The 24,738-nt window shown below is 49.0% G+C and overlaps 1 protein-coding gene across 1 annotated transcript in view; it reads right to left on the bottom strand.

Annotated features, from left to right (window-relative positions):
• Cmtm7 (CKLF like MARVEL transmembrane domain containing 7) overlaps positions 1–18,032 on the bottom strand; it is a 28,836-nt gene extending 10,804 nt beyond the window's left edge. Inside the window, exon 1 of the mRNA XM_075964250.1 lies at positions 17,769–18,032. Within this exon, the coding sequence (XP_075820365.1) occupies positions 17,769–17,903 (135 nt within the window). The 5' untranslated portion in view covers positions 17,904–18,032. The remainder of the gene's footprint in view (positions 1–17,768) is intronic.
• Between the last annotated feature and the right edge of the window lie 6,706 nt (positions 18,033–24,738).

Below are 24,738 nucleotides of genomic sequence, written 5' to 3'. Positions count from 1 at the left end.
CAGCTGAAAGATCCCGAGAGCTGGGGCGTGGCCAGAGTCCTATATAAACTGCCCCTGAGCACAATAAAGTGGACATTCTTGGCATTCTTGTCTCAAGGATGACCTGTGTCCCTGTGTCTCTGTCAGTGTGCATGTATCTTGATGTGTTTTTAAGTCTCCAGCCTGGTTCCTGGCTCACGTACCGTAGAGCAGACATTGCATTTTTACATTGGATGTCATTAATTTTTGGGGGGAGGGCATCGAGACAGGGTTTCTCTGTGTAATGGCCCTAGCTGTCCTGGAACCCACTTTGTTAGACCTAGCTGGCCTTGATCTGCCTGTGCTTCCTGAGTGTTGGGTTTAAAGGAGCGGGCTACCATAGCCTGGCTAAGATTTCTATTTGTTATACAGCAGAGCTAACTGATACATCTGTTTTCAGAACTGGCTTAGCTTCAGTCTTCCATTGCTTTTAGTAAGGGAACAAAAATACATTTATGCCCAGTGTAGTGGCTCACACCTTAATCCCAGCACTCTGGAGGCAGAAGCAGGAGGATTTCTGTGAATTTGAGGCCAGCCTGGTCTACAGAGAGAATTCTAGGACAATTATAGCTATGCAGAGAAACTCTGCCTTGAAAAGAACCCATTTAGCTGGGCGGTGGTGGCGCACGCCTTTAATCCCAGCACTCGGGAGGCAGAGGCAGGAGGATCTCTGTGAGTTCGAGACCAGCCTGGTCTACAAGAGCTAGTTCCAGGACAGGCTCCAAAACCACAGAGAAACCCTGTCTCAAAAAACCAAAAAAAAAAAAAAAGAAAAAGAAAAAGAAAAGAACCCATTTATTTGATAATTATTCATTGAATATCAACCATATCCCCAGTTCTAATCCTTGTCTGTCAGTATATACATTTACAATAAAGCTAAGCATGGTGGCCCTTGCCTTCAATCTCAGCAGAGGGAGAGGCAGAGGCAGAGGATTGCTTCAAGTTCGAGGCCAGTCAGTGCTACAGAGTGAGATTGTCTCAAATCAAAATTAAACCAAAGCAATCAACTAAACAACCAACCAACCAACCAAACAAACCACTGTAGGGACTGGGGTCTAGTTTGTTTGGCAGAGTGCTTGCCTAGTGCTCACAAAACCCTAGGTTCAATCCTTAACACCTCATAAACCAGGCGTGGTGGTACAAACCTAATTCCAGCATTTGGGAGGTGGTGTAAGACTTTAAGACAATTCTGAATTCTCTCAGCCTCCGTGCCATAGTGCTTCCCCTCCTCCCCTGGGAACCAAGGACCTAACAGCTACATATACATGTACTCAGTTCCTGAACAATTACCCATATATGTATGTTTTGATTCAGTCTCCTGGGAAACAGGGTCAAAATGACCTCTTACCTCATCTGATCTGGCAACAGCTCTCCAGACAATTATTGGTAATAGCCCTTTCAAATAAGCCAATCATAATAGTCAAAGAACAACCCCCCTTGCTTCTGTGGCCTTCTCCTTTAAAAGTAGCCTGTGGGGCTGGAGAGATGGCTCAGTGGTTGGGAGCATTGCCTGCTCTTCCAAAGGTCACGAGTTCGGTTCCCGGCAACCACATGGTGGCTCACAACCATCTGTAATGAGGTCTGCTGCCCTCTTCTGGTCTGCAGACATACACACAGACAGAATATTGTATACTGTATATATAATAAATAAATAAAAAAATAAAAGTAGCCTGTGCCAGCTATTCAAGGTCTCTCGGCTTCCCAAATGCTGAGGGACCCTGTCATGACAGAATTAATAAAATCCTCATGCTTTTACATCAGCTGTGGTATGTGAGGTGGTCTCTGGGGGAGACTCCTCCTCGGTGTTTGGATGCTAGAGTCCAACAACGGCAGAGGGAGGATCAGAAGTCAGAAGTTCAAAGTCATTTTCTTCTACTTTGTGAGTTAAAAACCAGCCTGAGACCCCCATCTTAAAAAACAACTTTAATCTTAGCACTCAGGAGGCAGAGACAGACAGATCTCTGAGACTATGAGGCCAGCTTGGTATACAGAGCAAGTTCCAGGATACCCAGGGTTGCAGAGAAACCCTGTCTTAAAAAAAAGCAAAAAATGCTGGGTGGTGGTGCACACCTTTAATCCCAGCACTGGAAGTAGGTGGATCTGAGTTCAAGGCCAGCCTGGTCTACAGAGTAAGTTCCAGGACAGTCAGGGTTGTTACATGAGAAACCCTGTCTTGGAAAACAAACAAAAAAAGAAAGAAAGAAAGGAAGAAAGAAAGAAAGAAAGAAAGAAAGAAAGAAAGAAAGAAAGGAAAATGAACTGGTTGGTGAGACGGTCCAGCAGATAAATGCACCTGCCGTGTAAGCCTCATGATGGAGTCCATCCCAGAACGTGCGTGAAAAGTGGAAAGAACTGACTGTACACGGTTTTTTTTTTCTGCCCTCCATCCAAACACGAGCTGCAGGACACATGCCGTGCACACACATATACGTGAGCCGCGGGACACACACCGTGTACACACATACACACGACAATGATAAAGTTGAAAGCAAACAAACACCAAAAAGGCCACACCAGCTTCCATTTTGCCAGGGGGAGCCCTCAGGAGTCTCGGACAAAGAGCACATGGGGCTGGCACTCTGGCCGGTATCATGGGAAATCAATCCTTAGAGAATCAGCGAGGCTTGTCAGACCCTGTAAGAGGCCTGGCACGCAGCTTTGGGCAAGTGCCAGAAGTGTGTGCCCGCTGAGTCCCTCAACAAGGCTGCAGGATGCCTTGATTCAAAACTGAAGCAGCCCGGAGCCAAGCCTGCGCCAGCCTGAGGAGAGGGATTAGTCTGGAATGAAAAACGACCAAGCAAGTACACAAGAACCATGACGGGCCTGTGCCCTGGGTCACAGCCACACAGCCACTATTGTTTAGCATGTGGATCACCCCCCATGGGGACCCCAATAGACCTGAGGCTGCTTGAAGACCGGCCTTCGGTAAGAACACGGGAAGCCGAAGGGAAGGCTGGCGACATACTTTAGAGGGCAAAGGCTGTTACTGCCAGGTCTGCGGGCTGAGTCTGAGCCTCAGGTTTCACAGGGTGGAATGAGAGAACCAATTCCTGTAACAGCCAGGGGAATGCCAGGAGAGGGAAAAGACAGGGCAGGGAAGGCAGCAAGAGCCCCCCTCCAGACCTCCAGGGGTTTGGGGGGACTCCATTGCCTGGTGATGCAGGGAGCCCCGTGGGTACACAAACAAGAGGGTCCATGCACCTCCCAATCTTCCCTCACTGCTACGGAGTCCTGAGAGTTTTTTCACAACAATTTCAGACTGAGTCTAAATCCTCCCACAAACCAAGCAGTAATGAAACCAGCTCAGGCCTCCCCACCTCAATCCAGCAGGCAGCCTTGGTCCTCTGAGGGGCAGCTAAGGAGCAAGAAGCCTGGAAGACCCCTTAGCAGCGGTTCTCAACCTTCCTAATGCTGCGACCCTTTAACACAGTTCCGTACGGTGTGGTGACCCCAACCATAAACTTATTCCCTTGCTGCTTTGTAACTGCAATTTTGCTACTGTTATGAATCGTAATGTGAATTTCTGTGGTTTCTGATGGTCTTGGGCGACCCCTGTGAAAGGGTCATTCAACAACCCCGAGGGAGCATGACCCGAGGTTGAGGGCCGCCACCTTAGAGGAAGGAAAGATGCCTCTGGGGTCTGAGGCCTGCATACCTTGTTCTCCAGAGGTCTGAGTGCTGTCATCTGTCCAGTGCAGAGTGGAAGGTGGCCTTCCCTGGCCTGTGAGTGAGTTCTCCTCACTGTGTCCATGGTGAGTTTGGGAGACAAAGGCCTCCCTTCAGTGAGGTCCCCGCCCCCTTAGCCTCCATTTATTAAAGTAACCTGGCATGGCTGACCTTGGCTAGCCCCACATGCTCCCTTCACCAGCCTGCAGGGTTGGCCACCGTCAAAGCCTGTCAGACAAAGCAGGCTTTTCAGTCTCTACAGAAGGCCTCACCCCTGACCTGGAAGCCCTGAGACGAAGTGGGGGCCCACGAAATCTGACTATATGTCTGTCCTCCATAGTGGCTACACTCATCCACCTACATCCAGAGCTCAGGTGACCCAGACACAGGCCAGCAGTCCTCAGGGTGACAGCTGGGGAGAGCTACATAGCAGGAGTCAGCTGAGATCTTCATGACCCTTGCTCCTAAGAGCAAAGGCTTCCTAACCCTGTCTCAGGATTGGCTTACAGAATGCTCCCTTTCCTAAAGCATGGTGGAACTGAAAAAGAGGTTAAAAAAATAAAAAGCTAAAAAAAAATCAGCCAGGCCAGGCGGTGGTGGCGCACGCCTTTAATCCCAGCACTCGAGAGGCAGGCGGATCTCTGGGAGTTCGAGGCCAGCCTAGTCTACAAGCGCTAGTTCCAGGACAGGAACCAAAAAAAAGCTACGGAGAAACCCTGTCTCGGAAAAAAAAAAATCAGCCGGGCATTGGTGGCACACGCCTTTAATCCTAACACTCAGGAGGCAGAGATAAGTGGATCTGAGTCCAGCCTAGTGGGTGGAGTAAGTTCCAATACAGCTAGGGCTACACAGAGAAACCTGTCTCGAAAAACAAAAACAAACAACAACCCACAAGAGTCAGTCACAGAAGGGGCAAAAGGTATGGACTCTGAGAAACTTGGAGTGGACTGTTCACATGCAAACGTCTCAGAAGGAGTGGTTTCTGCCCCTCAATTGCATCTTAGTGTGTCAGGCCAGCAACACAGACGAGACGGGAGCACAGGGCACCTCAGAAATACACAGCTGGTCTAAGAGTTCCAGATGATTTGAACCCACACTAGAGAGACAGACACGAGAGGCAGCCATATGTCCCGTCAACTGATGCAGAAAAAGCATATGGCAGGCAAGCATTTCAACATCCATTCATGATGAGAACAAAACAAAAAACCCCTCAGGAGGCAAGGACCAGCCTTAACCTGAGTACAGTATATAGTGGTGTGTAATGTCTGGTGTACAGTGTACGGTGTATAGTATATAGTGCACAGTGTATGTGTACAGTGTATGTGTACAGTGTATAGTGTACAGTGTATGTGCACAGTGTATGTGTACAGTGTATGTGTACAGTGTATAGTGTACAGTGTATGTGTACAGTGTATAGTATATAGTGCACAGTGTATGTGTACAGTGTATAGTATATAGTGCACAGTGTATGTGTACAGTGTATGTGTACAGTGTATAGTGTACAGTGTATGTGCACAGTGTATGTGTACAGTGTATGTGTACAGTGTATAGTGTACAGTGTATGTGTACAGTGTATAGTATATAGTGCACAGTGTATGTGTACAGTGTATAGTGTACAGTGTATGTGTACAGTGTATAGTATATAGTGTACAGTGTATGTGTACAGTGTATGTGTACAGTGTATAGTATATAGTGTACAGTGTATGTGTACAGTGTATGTGTACAGTGTATAGTATATAGTGTACAGTGTATGTGTACAGTGTATGTGTACAGTGTATAGTGTACAGTGTATGTGTACAGTGTATAGTGTACAGTGTATGTGTACAGTGTATAGTATATAGTGTACAGTGTGTAATTACAGTGTGCAGTATATGGTGTATAGTGTACAATTACAGTGTGCAGTATATGGTGTATAGTGTACAATTACAGTGTGCAGTATACACTGTACACCACTATAACTAATAAGGCCACACCTCCTAATCTTTGCCAAACAATTCCGCCAACTGGGTACGAAGCCTTTAAATCTATGGGCCTGTGGGGGCCATTCTCATTCAGACTCCCGCATGTACCTTGCCCTAGAGTTCTTTCGTCCACCCGGAGTGTCACACAATGAACAGGACACCCTGACCAATCCTGAGAAGCCTTGGAAAACTAGTGTCCCTGCTGGGGATAATGACACTAGAGAGGTGGAGAGGCAGGGGATTGTGAGTTCCAGGCTAGCTGGGGCAACCTAACAAGACCTTGTCTCAGAAACAAAAGCTAGCATTGCACCATTGATGTGTGTGTCTGTGGTTTTCTGGTTTTCCAAGCGAAACCGCAGCAAGGATTGGGAAGGTCCCCACTCAAGCAGTCAGGTACTGTTCTCCAGGACACATCTGTCCATGATTGTGACCTATGTTGTTACAAGGAGTTAAAAATGAGACAGCGCGCTGGGCAGTGGTGGTGCACACCTTTAATCCCTGCACCCTGGAAGCAGAGGTAGGTGGATCTCTGTGAGTTCAAGGCCAGCCTGGTCTACAGAGTGAGCTCCAGAACAGCTCTTACAGCTCTGTTACACAGAGATACCCTGTCTTGAAAAACAAAAACAAACAAACAAACAAGCAAAAGGTCCAGTGAAGTGGCGGGGCAAGAGCTCAGTGGGTAAAGTGCTTGCTGCGTAAGCAGGGGGACCTGAGTGTGAGCCTCAGCACCTGTGTGAAGTCAGGAGTCATGTGGCCCACACTTGTCACCCCAGTGTTGGGGACGTGAAGATGGGCAGGTTCCTGGGGCTTGCTTGGCCAGGCGGATGAGCTCCAGGTTCAGAGAGAGAACCCATCTCAAAAGGGGATCAGTGACTGAGGACTCTTGAGGTTGATCCTTAGCTTCCACACGCACATGCGCACATATGCATCTCACCAGCACACATGGCTAAGCACATGCGTGCACACGCGCACACACACCCACACCCCACACTGATTTAGTTATTATTATGGTCACAACATTGTTGAATCAGGAAAAGGCTGCTGAAATAATTTTCTTCCCCATCCACTTTATTTTTCACTCCTCCTGTTCTTATTTGCAATTAAAGTCGGATAAAAACAACAAAAACTACACAAGTCTTTCAGTGGACAGCAAAATGTGACATGAAGTCCTGAGGGCGTCTGTGCCTGGAGCTGCAGGTCCAGAGGGACACTAGGGAAGACAGCAGGCAAGGCAGATGCAGCCTGCAGCAGGTGTGCAAACCCACAGAACATCAGATTCCGCCAGTGGGCTGCATGTACCCTGGGATAGCTCTGAATATGAACATGGCTTGACATGAACTGTTAACTCACTTAAAATAGTCAGATGTGTGTGTGCAGCTAGGGATGCTGCTGTGAACTCAGTCCTCTGTCCTTGCTCGCTTAGGCATCTACAGCTGGCCTCTCTCTGAACTGTGGCCAATGAGGACTGGACCGCCCTCCCTAGTCCCCAGGACAAGCTATGTGACAGGCCTCCTCCTCCAGAGCTTCCCCACAAATTCCCCATGAAGTTGACTGAGGCTGGGCCCAGGAAAACTTGCTTTTGTCTAGCTCCATTCCCCTAAATGTCTTCCCACCTCACAGAAGAACTGCATCGGCCCAGCTCTGCTTCCAGATCCACTGGCTGCAGCTCTCCCTATTCTCCAGGTTCCAGATAACTCCAAGGCAAGATGTGTGCTCTAGCAGTGGTGCTCTGGGTACCAGGAGGACACTAAGTAGTGCCCTTCTCTATGACAGTGGGTGACGGAGACTTCAGTGGGTGACGTCAGACTACAGTGGGTGACGTCAGACTACAGTGGGTGCCGGAGACTTCAGCGAAAGGTTGGAGAACTCAGGCTCAGGACAGGTCAGGCTTCTAAGAGCAAATATTAGGTCCACAAATGCTACTATTAGGAGTGTCTGCCAATCTCTTTCTTTCCTTCTCTTCCTCCCTCCCTGTCTATTCTACAAGATCTCCCTCTAGTCTAGGTTGGCCCCTAGTTGAGGTAATCCTCCTGCCTCAGTCACCCAAGTGCCAGGATTATAGGGGTAAAGTACTGTGGAGGCCCAAAAATGTGAGCCTTTTTCCACCTTGTCTGATGGTCAGAGAGTTTGGAGGGTGCTAAAAATTGTTGACAACAGCCAGGGCTACCCATCCTGACCCAGGATGTGGTTACTTGGTATGGGCCCATACAGGTAGATCCACTCCACCCTGACAGATGGTTGGGATATGCAAACATACTTTTGCACCTTCTTTTGTAATTGGAGGCTTAACCTGGGGAGTGGCTGCCCCTTTAGGATACTTGGTCTAGTGTGGCTTCACTGCCTAAACAACAGAACGTTGATGACTAGATGTCTCAAATTGTTGAAGCAATGAACCGTCCAGTTGTCCTTTGGATCATGTTAAAGAAGTCTTTTGTTTCCTTCTTCCCCCTTTTGTGTTGGGTATAAAAAAGTGTATGGAAAATTAACTGTGGGCAATTTCAGTATTCACTGGAACTCCCTCTCAGTACTAACCTATGGCTCTGTTTTATTATTTTATTCACATCTTTGTTCTCTTTACTTACTTTTCTGATCCCCACACCCCTATCTTGGCAAATGGTATTTTTGTTGAGGCTGGTCCCCGACAAAGTACCACACTCAACTGTTCCCATATTCTTGCATATGAAAAACTAAGGTCCATCTACAAAGGCACCCACTAAGGACCCAGAGCTAACACGAGTGGGGAAGGACTCTGTGCCTGCTGATGGTGACTGCTCACACTAACCACGGCAAGTCCATTCCCTGGAACCCAACGCTGTTCAAAAGGACATTGCCTGGCCGGGCAGTGGTGGTGCACACCTTTAATCCCAGCACTAGGGAAGCAGAGGCAGGAGGATCTCTGTAAGTTTGAGGCCAGCCTGGTCTACAAGAGCTAGTTCCAGTACAGGTAGGACTGTCACACAGAGAAACCTTGTCTTGAAAAACCAAAAACCAACCAACCAAGCAAACAAACAAAAGGCACTGCCTTCTGTCCTTTTAGGGTCTTACTACACGGCCTAGGCTGCACTCAGCCTACGTTCTGAGAACTGGAATTACAGATGTATGCCACCACAGCTGACAGGATTTTAATTTCTTCAGAATAGCTTTGGGAAGGGACCATGGAGAAGAGATGGGTGGACAGCAGAGGTGGGGAAACAGATTCTACAAGCCAAGTGTTTACAAACGAGACCCTCAGGTCGCCTGTATCACTGCCTCATCCGTAAAATAGGAATACTTATTCACACCCGACCGCGATGCAGTAATGATATGAGCTCTTAAAAAGAATCTTTAATTCTATGTATGTGTGTGTATGTGTGCATGGGGAGACCAGGGACATAAGTAGTTTTGAGCCCTCGATGTGGGTGCTGGGATCCAAAGTAGGGTCCTCTGCAATGGCAGTACATGCTCTTAACTGCTGAATCGTCTCTCTAGCCCAACAAAAAAATTCTTACTTTACAAAATTCCACTCAGGAAGCCGGCTGGCTTTAATCCCAGCACTTGGGAGGCAGAGGTAGGCAGATCTCTATATATTCAAGGCCAACTCGGAACACAGTGATTTCCAGGACAGCCACGGCTACATTGAGAAACCCCACCTTGAAAAACCAAAACAAAATTCTACCCAGGGCTGGGAATGTGGTTTGGTTGGTAGAGGGCTTGCCCAGCATGCAGGAATCTCTGGGTTTGATCCCCACTTCCACCTAAAACTGGATGGTAATGTGCACCCCTGCACCTACAATCCCAGCATTTGAGAGGAACTGGGGAGAATCTCCCCTTTAGGAAGATGCAGTGTTCCTTCTAAAGGCTTTTTACTGCACGTGTTAGGCCCTCCTAAGGGATAAGCAGAAGTAGCTGCCTCTAAAGCCCTTAACTGCATCCTCGGCAGCCCCTCACCTCTGTGACAGTGTGATGTACCCATGGGATGATGCTCCATCCCTGTTTCCTATGCCATCAGTCAGCATCCCCTGACTGAATTCCACCCTCACTCAGGACGGACTTACATAAGAGTGTGTCTCCCTGGGGTCCCCCAAGGATGTGCCTGTCATGTTGAGCCAATCTGGGAGAGCCTGCTCACCACACACAAAAGCTGCAGGTTTGGTGAGAAAAAGTGGCTTGGTTGGCCCTGGCCAGGTTCAAGTGCAGAGGTGGAATTCAATAGAGTTGTGTGTGTGTGTGTTTTAACATGGGGAAGGTTGTAATTTTCTCAATGCTTGTTTATCCAAAAAGGGGAAAGAAAACTACAGCCAGGGAAATAGAGAAATAGCTCAGTGGTTAACTTATTGCTCTTCCGGAGGACTTGGGTTCAGTTCCCAACACTCACACGGCAGATCACAACTTCCTATAGTCTGTAACTCCTGTCCCAGAGACTGTCAGGTCCTGTGGTGCACAGAAACTCATGCAGGCACACACACATACACATAAATAAGAATATTAAAATAAATCTAAAACAGCCTGACACAACATGGGCGTGGGGAGGATGGCTGACTGGTAAAGCATCTACTAACCGAGCAGGAACCACAGCACCCATGTTTGTATTCCTGGCACTCTGCAGGGGAGGCATGAGGGTCAGAAGTGCAAACTTATGTTCAGGTACACAGTGAACCGAGGCTGGGATACATGAAACCCCGTCCCAAAACAAAACAAAACAAAAACCAAAAAAACTTAGGTTCTGGGCTCTGATTTGGTTGGAACCCAACTGTCACTAGTCATGGTTTTCAGGCCTGAAGACAAACGACATAGCTCTTATTCCTCAATGCTCATCTGCAAACAAGGGCATAGGACCCAACTTCCTAAGACAGCCAGAGTTTAGCCAGGAAAGACAAGAAAACACCCACCTCAGCAGCTCTTACCTGCCGGGTGCTCAGCCCCTCGCTATTTAGTTAACTGACACTTTTCTACTGTAAAGGGAGAAAGGTTTTTTGTTTAATTTTGCTTCTTCTTAAGCAAGGAGGGGAGTTGCTGACAGCTGCTGGGGGGGGAGGCTGTGGGAAGGAAAGTCGGGAGTCCTGCTGAGGTTCTCATTTCCCGGCTTCCATCTTCCAAACCATCCCCTTGGAGAGGAAGGGGCTTCCTCTCAGAGTGCCTGGAAAGCTCTCAAGAGCAGCTTTTCTCTTGCTCCGTCCAGCCGTTTGTCCTAACCATGGGTGGGTGAGCTGCCTCAGGACACAGGTCTCAGCCTTGCTGACTGCCGGCATGATCAGGGGAACCTGCCTGCTGTCTGGTGGAGGCTGCCCCTCTGCAGCTGCGGATGGCCCACAGGGAGTGGAGTGGAGTCAGCAGGGATGCTGTTTTGTCTTGGAGTCCGTGGGGCTCCCTCCCACCTGGGTCGACCCTGCCAGACCAGGATGCCTTTACTGGCCTGTGAGAAATACAGGGAGTGTGGCCAGCCAGCCAATGAGGAAGCTGCAGAGCCAGTCTGGTAACAAGGGAAGCAGCAGCTGGCAGGTCAGAGGGGGCTTCCAGGGCCAAGGCTGGCCAGCAGCACAGGCGGTAGGCATATGGCAGGCAGGAAACAGATGCGCTGCCCATGGGCCATGCAGGAAACCGGGTCGGGGGAAGAAGGGGAGGCCTTGTCTACAACCAGAATTTGAAGAACTACTGTCCTCGGGTGCCACCCCCAGCGCAGTCAGGAGGGCCCTGGAGGGTCCCGACCCACTGAACAGTTAAACAAACAACCTGTTGGAGTGTTGGCACACTAGGGGACCACACACCCTTTCCCCTCTGCGGCCCTGCGGCCTGGTGCACCCTCCTCCTGTTTCCAGGCAGTGTTACCTCACCTTTGGCCAGTGTTCTCAGCATAGCAGTGGTTGGCTCTTCAGGGTGCCTAGCAGGGCAGACGATGGTATACTTGGCTGTGCCTACAAAATCCTTTGGCTTTGCAGCTTGAGGATATAAAGTCTCCTACTTGTGGGGCTCCACCTTCTAGAACTGTCTACAGTCAGTTGTCGCCATTAATTAAGTACAGGCACAGTTCAAAGCATGACTGATTAGCCTGTCATTGCTCCTTTTCCAAAGAGCCAGGCACCAAATCCACTATTACAATTATGATTACTATTCTACTTGGCACCTTAAAATTTGTGGACAATAAAGGGACAGCTATGAATTTACAGACATCGGAGTCTAAAACCTGGGCCTGGGAGGGAGATAAATGCAGCCTGGGAGAGAGGCACTAGCTGTGCACACCGGAAGACTCAAGTTCCGTCTCCAGAACCCACACGAAAAGCTACATGTGCAGTCAGGTGTGTGCGTGTGAGTTCTTGTGGGTGCACACACATACACACACACAAACACACACACAAAGTAAGTACAATAAAAATATTTTTAAAGGTCTAGAAAATTCTGGGCCATGGTGGTGCTGCCTTTAGTGCCAGGACAGGAGGCAAGGACAGGAGGATCGCCGGGAATTTGAGGCCCGCCTGGAAAAGCGTTCAATGCCATTCACCTCCGAGGGGCACCGTCTCACTGCAGAAGGCAGGTGGCATCTATTCCGAGAAACAATTGGCACGTTTGTTCAACATGATTTCCCTACAAGGAGGGGCATGTGACCGCATTTACACGGACCGGACTGGAAGTCTGTGAGCTTGAAAGTGTGTGTGTGGGGCAAACGGGGGGAGGGGGGAAGGGGTTGAGGAGGCTGTAACATGAATTGGTGCCTCTATGCCTGGCTACAAAACATACTAGGAAAAACGCATTGCAGCTAGGCCTGCTGGGGTGTGCTGTCATTTCAGTACTCTGGAGGTGGAGGCAAGAGGGTCATGGTTCAAAGTTGTTCTCAGTAAGTCTGAGGCTAGTCTGCTCGGCTTGAGAGGTTGTCTCAAATAGGGGGAGGGACCAAGGGGTGGGGCGCCATGACACAGCCTGGTACGGTACTTGCCACATGCTCCATCGTGGAGTTGATTTAAACCCCCAGACTGATGTAAAAGGCCAGGCGTAGCGACAAGCACCTGCAACCCCAGCACTGGGGAGGCGGGGCAGGCCAGTCATCTAGATGTGTCGGCAAGCTCCAGGTCCCAGGGTGGGACCCTGGCTCAGAAAACCAGACTGGCAGCTCCTAAGGAGCAACACTGGAAGTTAACTTCCGGCCTCCAGACACAAGTGTGTGCACACACGTACACACAACCCGCTCCCGCACACTTAAATGCATAGAAACAAGCCGGGCGGTGGTGGCGCACGCCTTTAATCCCAGCACTGGGGAGGCAGAGACAGGCGGATCTCTGGGAGTTCGAGGCCAGCCTGGTCTACAAGAGCTAGTTCCAGGACAGGAACCAAAAACTATGGAGAAACCCTGTCTCGAAAAATAAAAAAAAAAAACAAACAAACATAGAAACAAACACACCCACAGACAAGCACAAAAATTGAAAAGCCAAACATCAGGTAAACAGTAAGTTATAGTCAATAAACCCAAAGCGAGCATCTCATATGTACATGGTTATTCTAATTTTGTTGTAAACAACATTAAAACTATATGTATCGTCTACGAGGTCCTGAGAAGTCTTACTTATTGCTCCTGTTGGAGGAGAGCAGGTGTTCTTCTTTGTCCTCTGGATGTTATGTACAATGAACAAATCACTTTGATTAGGATGGATAAAACCCATAGTTTTATTATCAACTTAAAAAAAGATTTATTTTTCTTCCATGTGATGAGTGTTTCTCCTGTATGTATGTCTGCATGTGTGCCTGGTGCCCACAGAGGCCTGAAGAGCATGTAAAACCCCATCCTCTGAAACTGGAGTTACAGACAGTTGTGAACTGCCATGTGGGTGCTGAGAATCGAACCCAGGACCTCAGGAAGAGTAAGTAACCAGTGCTCTTAACTGCTGAGCCATCTCTCCAGCCTTATCAATTTTTAATTTGTTTTTGCCTTTAGCAGAAAGTGGCTGCCTGTTCTCAGGTCAGGAATGGGCAGAATCTTAGCAGTGTGTTTCATGGCTGTCCTTTAGCCTCTATATTTCTGGTGGTACAAAATGAGGGTGCAGGTCACACTTGGATGAGGTCTGAGTGCACTTTTAATTATTACAATATTTGAGGGATGCTAACATATTTAGTTAGTTCTTTTTGAGGCAGCCTCATGCTCTGTGTAACCTTGGCTGACCCAGAGTTTGGCATGTAGACCAGGCTGGCCTTGAACTCACAGAGATTCACGTGCTGGGAATTCTGGGGTTCAGGGTGTGCGACACCATGCCCACCCAAGGCAGAGTCTGTTGTAGTTCAAGTTGGTTTTAGACTCTATATAGCCTAGGATGATCCTAAACTTCTGATCCTCCTGCCTCCACCTTCTGAGTGGCTGGATTACAGGTGTGCACCAGCACTTCTAGAAGATTCCACAAAGCTTTCCTCTGACTTCCACACCCATTCTTTCCCTTCCGGCTGTGGCCTCTTGGGCCCCTAGGTGATGCCAGAAGACTTCATCAGCCTACACTCTGTCAGGCTGGGCAGACTGTGGGTGTCCCTGAAATACAGTCCCACTTCCCAGACCTGGAAGCTGCCCAAATGCTGTCTGCCCTCCCCCACCCCGAAACTGCTTCTCTAAGGCTATTTTTTAAAATGGCTGACCTGTGAAGTCCGGCAGCCGTTACTACCGTCTCAGCGGCTGTCTAACCAACCACAACGTTTAACCGTTTCAGACACCACCTCAAACCTCTACCACCAACAGTCACTCCTGACTTCCTTCCACACGGCCCCGGCCGGGCCCTGAGCAGCCCCTGATTTTCATCTGTGCCTATAAATTTGCCTATTTTCAACATTTTGTCTGATCAGAACCACAGAATGTCATCTTTTGGTGGGTGGCTTTCCTGCTTCCTCTTAGCACAATGTTTTGAGAGTTCCAACAGAGTTGCGTATCTCACAACCCCACCTCCCTTTTCTTTGGTTGTACAATACTTAAGTGTAGTGCTTTTTTTTTTTAAATTCATCTACCATTTATGGGTTCTCTGTGGTTTCTAGCTTCTGGCCATTGTGAATAGCGCTGCTATGAAAATGAATATATATGAATGTACATCCTCACTTCTCCTAGGCTAGCAGGAGTAGTGGTCACAGGCACCTATTTAATGTACCTGTGTGTGTCTGGTGTGTGTACGTGGGTGTGTATACATGCATGTGGGTGTGTATGGGTGTGGGTGTGCGCATGTGTGTGTGCCTGTGTGTATACCTGCGTGTGTGTATGGGTGTGCACGTGGGTGCGTGTGTGGAGCAAATTCACCTTTCATGCTTCTGCGGCAGAACTCCTGAGCTACTGCATCTGCGTCCTTACAGTGGCTGTGTCAGTTTACACGCCGTCAGCGGTGGCCCAGAGTCCCAGCCTCTTCACACCTTCCACACCTTAGCCACTCGTCACCGATCCTTCATTATCATCCACTTCATGCGTGTGACACTGTCTCACCATGGTTTTGATTGCTCTGGGTTGTTAGGAAGTTCAGACTCTGCCGGAATTGTGTGTTCTGGGGATGCAAGGTGACACCTATGCCAGCCAGTCTTCGGCTGCTCCCGCCGTGTGGCTTTAGGTGCTCGCAGCCTTTCCGGCAGTTTCCTCACTAGTCAGTGACATGACTCACTCCGTTCCTTAAAAGCATCTGTACGATGATGCAGCCATGGCGTACAGAATGCAACTTGCACATTATTCAAAGCTGGCTTAAAAAAAAAGAAAAGCGCCAGCACTCAGGAGGTAGGGGCAGGCAGAGCTCTGAGTTCACAGCTAGTCTGGTCTACAGAGGAGTTCCAAAACAGCCGGGGCTACACAGAGAAACCCTGTCTGGAACAAACAAAACAAGCAAAACGATGCTTTTAAACGAATTCCTCCAAGTTAAGAACAGTGATCACATCACTGCCCATTGAGGAAGATGAAAGAAACCGACCACAGGATTGCAAGAATCACACCTGACTAAACGACACACGAATACCAGGGCTCACTGGAGACTCGTTTCCTTCCTGACCTCTGGCCTCTTCTTTTCTAGAAGCGACAAGCCCAGAAGAGCCCAAGGCATTCTCTCCCCACCCCTTGTCAGGTCCCAGGTAGTCCAGGCTAGCCTGGAACTCACTGAATAGCTGAGAACAACAATGAACCCCCTGGTTCCCTTGCCTCTACCTGAGGTCTGAGTGCTGAGATTAAAGGCACGACCCAACATACCCAAACTTATGGGGTGCTGGCAATTGGTCACAGGGCTTCATACGTTCTAATCAAGTACTCTAATCAACTGAGCTAAGGCCTGGCCTTTGCAGGTTTTAGTTTTTAAGGTATGTATGTGTGTCTATGTGGCGGCGGGTGCAGGAAAGTGGGGGTGCCCGGGGAAGCCAGAGGCATCAATCAGATCTCCCTGGAGTTATAGAGCTGCCTGAATAGGATGTGGAAATCAACTTGGGTCCTCTGGAATGGAAGTACCAGTTCTTAACCACGGAGCCATCTTTCCAACCCCAGCCTCTGTGGTTCTTAAGGTAACATGAAAAAATTTCTTGATCGGAACACTGAAAGCTTAACACAAAGCTGAGAAGCAGGTCTGTAGCCCACTGAGATAGCGGCCCTCTGGGCGCTGTCTGCACAGCTGCTTCTGTTGGTCATCCAAAACTGATAAATGAAAGGTTTCTAACAATGAAGATTCCATGTCAGAACAGAGTCCCAGAAGAGTGGGGCAAAGGCAAGAGCCAGATGGGAGGCCCAAGCAGACAGCCTCCCTCCCGTGGTTTGATCAGCTGCAGCGAAGGTGGGAGACTCCTGGCCTGGTTTTAAGAGAGGCAGCAGGCAGGTGAAGTCACTGTTAAAATCTTTGCTCTCTGGTTTGGAAAAGGCTGGTTTCACTGTCACCCACAAGCTGGCACAATATCCCTGTTCCTCAAATTCAAGGACCGGCATTAACGCTTCTCCCCTTCATAATTTTGTGCACCAAAATCACAGGCTAGCAGGGACATTTTTCAACTGCTTCTTCACTTGTGGATGGAAGCAGAGGCCTCTGATCCTCGGATCTCATCTCCACCTGTGCCTGGAGTCTCTCTGACTCCGACCAGCTTTTAAAGATCAAAGAGGTAAGTAGCCTCTTGCTTTTGTTTGGCTGATCTAGGCCGGTAGCTTGGGTCCCACACACCACTCTGCTCAAACCAAAACTGCTTAGAACTATCTTTTTAGTTCCTTTTTAAAACGCCCCTGTGTCCCAATTTTGGTCCCTCCAGGTTCCCTTCTTAAGGGAGGCGAGTACTTCTCCTTCCTCCCTTTCCGCTAGGTAACCAAAATAATGGTTACGGATGGTAGAAAACTCTGGCCCAGTACCCCAGCTGGGGCGGGGGGGGGGGTGCTGCTCCCGCTTAGCAGGCAGGACCCCGCTTCCGGGTCTGTGACTTTGCACCAGGTTCCCCAAACTTCTGTCCCCACAGCTTTCTACAAAACTACCACTCCCCTCTCCAGCCATAGTGACTGGAGCATCAAACCGTCCAACCCAGTTCCAAAATAAACCACACAAACAGAAAAGGCGTTGAAGATGAGACATTTCAAAGAAGTTGAAAAAAGCAAACAGGAGGGAGAAAATAAGGGTGGGTAAAGAGCGAACTGGAACAGGCCTGCCTGGCAACTTCTGGCCTGGCCAGAGGCTTCTGTGCAGCCCTGCTCACACTAACAACAGGCCCCCTCACCCTGCTTGGCTCCAAGTGACCATCAGAAGTCCCTCAGCCACAGGCCTTCGCAGTTAACCATCGGCCTTCCGAGGAGCCTCTGAGGCCTGGGGGAACACAGGGGGCACAGCGATGATCTTAAAGGCGGCGATTCTCCCCGTCCCCAGCAGATATCGAACCCCAAGCCGAGCCCTCAGCTCTCCAGCGGCCGGGCACGGCCTGGGGATGGTAGGGACAGCAGGGGACTCTCCCTTCCCTGCCCGGGTGCGAGACGCGCGGCCTGGAGAAGAGGAAGACGAGGAGGAACTCGCACCCCAGGTTTCAGTGGAGAAGCGGGCCGGCCCCGCTGGGCGGCGGTTGGAGATGCGAGGAGACGGGAGACCTTGCGGGCTGCTCCGGGAACTTTTTAGGAGGACACTAAAGCGGTGCGCAATGATCCCACGGTCCCGGCCAGGTGCAGCCCGTGTACGCGTCCCCAGGCCACTCCACCCTTCTTACCATCTGTACCACTTTGAGCAAGGCGCCCTGGGTGCGCGGGTACACCCGGTCCAGCAGTCCCTCCGAGGGCTGGCCTGGCCCCGGCGCGCCGCCGCTGCTGCACGTGGTCCGGATGAGCCCCGATCCATGCGACATCGCGGGGGCCCAGACCGGCCGGCGGCCTACGGGCCCCCGAGACCTCTGGCTGGTAAAGCTGGGACGGGACGGGGCGGGGCCTCAGGGGCGGGGCGCTCGGGTCCCTCTTCCCAACTGTGGCGGGACCCAGAGGGGACCCGGGAGCAGATGCCCCGCAAGCTTCTGCCCACCAGACGCGCGGAAGTTGGACTGGCCTGGGCAGGAAACCGGACGCCTGGGGCCCTGGCCTCTCCCAGAAGTGCACCGCCCAGGTCACAGCTGGTGACGAGCCTCCAGGGATTTTTTTTTTAAGTGTGTGTGTGTGTGTGTGTGTGTGTGCGCGCGCGCGGCTGCCTCTGGGTGCTGACACCAGTAGGGCGAAATGCCCCAGGCATATCGTGCTGCGCTGTTCATTTCTGCGTGTGCTTGTGTGTGTGCACAGGTGCGTGTTCACACCTTCCACGCTCCCCGCCCCCCCCCCCCCGTCCTCCCTCTATTCTGCTTTTTTTCTTTGTTTTTGTTTTGTTTTAAGGCAGTCTCTCTCTTGCTGGCTGTAGCACTTCACTTCCAGCCCTGGGAAGAAGAGGCAGGAGGATCTCTATGAGTTCGAGGTCAACCTGGTCTACACAGTGAGCTCCAGGACCCCCCAGGACTATTTAGAGAGACTTTGTCTCAAAAACAAACAAACAAACAAATAAATAAACAAACAAGTTAGAATCTCTATAAACCCTGCTAGCCTCAAACTCACAGAGATCCTCCTGCTTCTGCCTCCCCAGTGCTGGACCGAAAAGGTGTGCACCACATCCCAAGGAGTTGCTCCTTTTAGATGCTCTAGGCTGTGTAAAAGTGGCATTTAGCCGGGCGATGGTGGCTCACGCCTTTAATCCCAGCACTCGGGAGGCAGAGGCAGGTGGATCTCTGTGAGTTCGAGACCAGCCTGGTCCTGGTCTACAGAGCTAGTTCCAGGACAGGCTCCAAAGCCACAGAGAAACCCTGTTTCGAAAAACTAAAATATATATATATATATATATATATATATATATATATATATATATATATATATATATAAATAAAAGTGGCAGTTAAAGCTAACCAGGATTAAAGCTGGGATTAAAAGGGTGTGCCACTGTTACTGCCTGATTTAAGACGTTTAAAAAAAAGACTCTTTGATTTTTAAATTTATTTATTTACTTTCTGTCTATGAGTATACTGCCTACATCCATGTCTGTGCTTGGTGCCTGAGGAGACCAGAAGAGGGTGCTGGATCCCCTGGATCTGGAGTTACAGTTGTGAGCTGCCATATGAATGCTGGGAATTGAACTCAGGACCTCTGGAAGGGCAGCTGTTTCTCTTAACCAATGAGCCATCTCTCCAGCCCATGGAAAACTGCTTTTCTCTGATACACAAGGTTGAGGCCTCACTTAAAGTGATAATGGCTGGAGGCCAGACTACACCTTTTGCTGATACACTCAGCAGAAACTGTTACCCCTGTGATGCCAGAAGCCCTGCCCCATCCAGTCTTCCCTCACATGGTCCAGTACCTTCCTTACATCCTCTCCAGCCCACAGCATCATACATCACCTCCCTGTATCCCACATCAGCCACACTGGGCAGAAGTCTCCCCTTGCCTTTCAGTTTCCTGCTTACAGGTTGCGTCCCATCTATTTTTGAGTTCTCTGGAGACAGGGACTCACTTTGTAGCTCTGGCTGGTCTGGAACTCTCTAGGGAGACCAAGCTGGCCTCCAACTCACAGAGATCAACATGCTTCTGTCTCCTGAACAGAAGCTGGGGTTAAAGGTGTGTGATAGGCGTATGTGGTTTATTTTAAAGTTATCAGACTCATGTGATCTTGCAAAACTTGGCTGTGAGTAATTTTCCACTCTAAAGTAGTTTGGGCAAGGGAGGGTGGGTGGGTAACTAAATTGAGTTTGGGTGGAGTGGGGAGGGAAATAGCAAGGCCAGCAGGCTTTAGCAGGGGGCTGGTGTTTTTTGCTCATTTGTACCAGGACCTAAGCTGGCTTCAGGCACCTTTAAAAATGATCTGTTAGATTTTTAACAGGGTCTGTCAAGCAGCCTAGACTGGCCAGTAAGTCTCAGAGATTCTCCTGTCTCTGCCTTCCCAGTCCTAGAATTGTGGGTGCATGGGTGCAAAGGATCCAAATCGAGGTTCTCAGACTTGTGCGGCAAACACCTTTCCCCTCCGAGCCATCCCCCAGCTGCGGACGTGTGGGCATTGTGTATTCTCATATACTTACATTCTAGCATTGCACATCCATGTTATTTTCTCTGAAAACCTAGCTTTTCCGGTACATTTCAATAAAGTCCATTTCCCCCACAATATGCCATCTTTTCAATTCAAACGCTGTCTTGGGGGTAGAGGTACAGACTTTGAATTGGTTTTCACCCATTGAAATTGGTGTGTCTTTAGTGCTTCCTACAGAGATACATTTTGCATTTGAACTCTTCAGGTGCTAATACCCTGAAGGGATATCTCCAGTGAACAGAGCAATTTAAAAATCTGAAAATGAACTATTGCAATTAAGCGTACCCTCTCTTGGTTTTCTTATAGTTTTCAGATGCTAGCCAAATATTTCTCATTAGGAGGATGGATTGGAAAAGCAATGGCGAAAGATGAAATGCCTCAAGCATTTTTGTATTGATTTGCCCGGAGTAGGTAAACACATTAAGTTAAAAACTGCCCAGTTCCATCTGAGGCCAGGAAATGCTGGAAAGTGAACTCAGCTGCTGAGCGGTTGTTAGGTGAGTATACAAAGTAACAACTTTCACCATGGCTTCTTCAAAGTATTTTAATTACACTTATTTGTGTGTGTGTGTGTGTGTGTCTATGTGTGTATGTGCGACCCACAGTGAGATCAGAGGGCAGTTTATACGAGTCCGGTGGTACCCACTAAGCGAGTCCGGGAAGGGGGGTGGGGTGGGAAGAGGGAGGGGCTGAACTCATCAGGCGCAGTGGCAAGCATCTTTACCGGCAGAGCCATCTCGCCAGCCCTACCTTGGAACCTTCCTATGTAAATGTCATTATACTTTGTTTTCCTTGTTCCTTCCCCCATTCCCCCCCCCCCCCACCAACAGGTCTCACTAAGTAGTCCTGGCTGATTTGGCAGTTACTGCCTCGACCGGGATTAACTCAAATCTACCTGTCTCTCTTAGGTCCTGGATGCAGCATGCTGGATGATGGTGGTGTACACCTTTAAACCCAGCACTCAGGAGGCAGAGCAAGCAGGTGGAGAAACCCTGTCTCAAAGGGGGGAAAAAGTACGCAACACTATGCTGTGTGTGTTTTAAACAATAACAAAAATCAAACCCACAGCTAGGCGGTGGTGACGCATGCCTTTAATCCCAGCACTCGGGAGGCAGAGGCAGGCGGATCTCTGTGAGTTTGAGGCCAGCCTGGTCTACAGAGCGAATTCCAGGACAGATTCCAAAGTAACAGAGAAACCCTGTCTCAGAAAAACAAAAAGCAAACAATCAAAATCAAATCCAGTTTAAATGCTTCAACTATTGGCAGAAAAAGAAGACAAAACAAAAACACTCCCCCCCCCCCCCCATGGCACTATCACCTTAAAAAGAGTAAGAGACGGGTAATTCTGGAGCCAACTTTGAGTCACCATGGCCCTGGAACACAGATTTCGGTGAACCCAAAACTCCATTGTTCCCCTGTGGAACATTTCTATAGCTTGACAGAACAAAGAGTGCGTTTAAAATACACTGGGGTGCGTCAGAGAGAGGTGGTTACAGCAAGATGGGAGGCGTGTCTCTATGGGCCTCCATTCTGTATGCTGACACTCCTAGCTTTGGGAGTGAGGAAGCCTGTGTTCTGCTAAGTGACAGATGCCAGGGGTTCAAGAGGGGCGGGAAGGGGTGGTTAGCCAGAGATAAGGTTGTCTGAGGACATTCCAACCTCTCCACGTCACTGTAGATCTATAGGCCAATCAGTTACGGCAGACACAGCTTCTTTCCAGGAATGCTTGTTGACATCAGCTGCCTGGAATCATTTTGTCATCCGAAAATGCAGATTCACCAAAAAGTTCTCATGACTTTTTTTTTTTTTTAAGAAACAAAGTTTTCTTTCGGTTGAACCTATGTTTATTGTTTTGATGAGTTTTCATGGGAGCTTATGGGCCTGCTTCCGAGAAACCACAGAGAAAGGCAGAAGGTAAGACTTTGTTCAAGATCTTTGAGATTTCCAGCCTACAAAGAGCCATGCTCATCCCAGGGGACTACTCCCTCGCACTTGGAAGGGCCTCCCTTGGAAGCTTCCCAGAAACATGCCTTTAGGCCTCTCCTTCATTGCCCTTTTAAGGAGCCTTGACTGTAGTATAAAGGACTTGATAAAATCCACTGGGTACACACGTGTCCTTGCTTTGGTGAGAGAGAGGACAGAGAAATAACACATAAGACTGTTTTAATTAGTTCATTGTAGTGGCATTTTGTGTGTATTTTAATAAATAAAGTTTGCCTGAAGATCAAAAAGGGAAAACAGTCCCATTGGTCAGCCTTACAGACCAGGCAGTGGTTAACACACACATTTAATCCCAGCAGCCACACTAGCTTGCCATGGAAGCCAGGCGGTAGTAGTGCACGCCTTTAATCCCATAACTAGAAAGGACTGTAAGACTAGAGGAGACAGCTCTCTCACACAGTCTCATTCTGAGATTCCTGGAGGCAGGATCGCCATTTCAGACTGAAGAAGAGGTAAGGGCCAGTGGCTGGCTGTTTTGCTTTTCTGACCTTCAGGTTGAACCCCAATTTTTTTTATCTGAGCTTTTATTAATCATGCTCCATTATTCATTTTTTTGATGACTTGGGGGATAAAATACAATGAGATTACCCAAACATTACTTTTTTCTTGTTGATACAGTCTTGTTTTGTAGTTCCTGGGTGACTGGCTAGGAACTCTTATGCAGACCAGGCTGACCTTGAACAGGAAAGACAATTTTCGTGACTACTGTAATGTTGCTCTTCTTATGAACTGTAATGTAAATATCTGTGTTTTCTGATGGTCCTAGGCAACCCCTTTGAAAGGGTCATTGGCTCACAAAGGGATCGTGACCCACACACAGGTTGAGAACCATTGTCTCATAGACCATGTGGGCAGCGAGTGCGTTCACACTTTCAACCAGCATAGCTAGCAAAGTCTCTCCAGTGTATTGCAAGGAACATGAGAACTGCTGGCAGCTTTATTGTGTACAAAGTCACCAAGTCGTAGGCTGTCCCAGGGATGCCATGGAGAACCAAGTAAACAGGACAAACGCTAACATACAGGTGGAAGAAACACCACTGAATAGGGACCACAAAAAGTCCTAGAAGCCAGTGGGACATCATATTGAAAGAACATTTGCTTCAGACCTGCATACGACATTAACCTCACTAACGTTTCTGTGGTTTTTCTTGTTTTTTAAAAAAACTCAAGTTGAAAAGTCACCCCAAGACACTTGCTGTGGCAGCAGGAACTGTGCCACCCAAAAACACTTCCTCTCGGTGCGTGTGCCGGGCTCATCTGAGTGTTCCCACTACGATAACAGCTGTCCTCACAGGGTTGAGATAAAGATCTGGGGTACTGGAGTTCTGCTCAAAATTGGCACAGACATCTTTGGGGTCCGCAAGATGTGTGTGTGTGCACCCATGCCAGAGAACAACCTTAGATATGGTTCCTCGGGTACTGTCCCCCCTTTTCAAGACAGGGTCTCTCACTGGCTGGCTCGGGACTCCACAAGTGTGTTTCTCCAGCTGACTAGAAAACTGCAGGGCCCACCTGGCTTTGCTTCACGAGTGCTGGGATTGTAAATGCACGACCAGGGATGGAGAGACGGCTCAGTCATCAAAGGCCGGGCCCACAACCACAAAGATGCACTGCCAGGCTTGATTTGGTTTTTTGGAGTGTGTGTGTGGGGGGCGGGGCAGGATCGGATGTAACCTCAGGCAGACCTTGAACTTCCCCCAGCTTCTCTTGAGTGTTGGGGTTACATGTGTGGACTACTATGCCAGGGGTTGAACTTGGGGCTTCTAAAGTTCTCTGCCAGTCAAGTCACAGCCTCAGCATTTACTCATTTATTTATGTGGGTTCTGGAGACCAAAGCCAGGTCCCCTGCTTGCATGGCAACCGAGCAATCTCCCAGCCCTCAACATGAGTTAAAGGTGTGTGTACCCATTGATCCTTTCAATGGCTACGTAGTTATTTTAATGTGTTCTACAATAAAGAAGCCTGTCCTGGCGGCACCTCTTTTTGCCAAGAGCTCGTTACTAAGCTTGAGGCCTTGTCTCATTTGATTGCTCTAGCATGTGGGCTAGCATGTGAGAGTCATGGGCACTGTGGTTCCCAGGTCTGAAGAGATGGGTCTGTCTTGCCACCCCATCCTGGAGACCATTTTCTGACAAATATGGCTGCCTGAGCAGCCCTGCGGGCAGGAGAGCTTTCCCAGCTCGGAGGCTCTGGGTGTGTCCCTATCAGTGGTATTCAACGTCAGCTGGGGTGTTGCACAATTTAATCTATTATCTTCAACACTGGCTTTGGAGATATATAGCAGCAGGTAAGAGCCACACATAGCTCTCGCAGGGGATCCAAATTCACAACTGCCTAAACACCAGCTATAGGGGGTTTGATGTCCTTATACTATACAGACACAAATACACACACACACACATAATTAAAAATAAAAATAAGCCAGGTATTAGTGGCACGCCTTTAAACCCAGTACCTGGGAGGCAGAGGCAGGTGAATCTCTGAGTTTGAGGCCAGCCTGGAGCAAGTTCCAGGACAGGCTCCAAAGCTACACAGAGAAACCCTGTCTCAAAAGACCAAATAAACAAAAATAAATCTTTAAAAAGAAAATT

This window comes from Microtus pennsylvanicus, chromosome 3, assembly GCF_037038515.1.
Source record: "Microtus pennsylvanicus isolate mMicPen1 chromosome 3, mMicPen1.hap1, whole genome shotgun sequence".
In the NCBI taxonomy this organism is placed as follows: domain Eukaryota; kingdom Metazoa; phylum Chordata; class Mammalia; order Rodentia; family Cricetidae; genus Microtus; species Microtus pennsylvanicus.
This window is presented reverse-complemented; position numbering and strand designations above follow the sequence as displayed.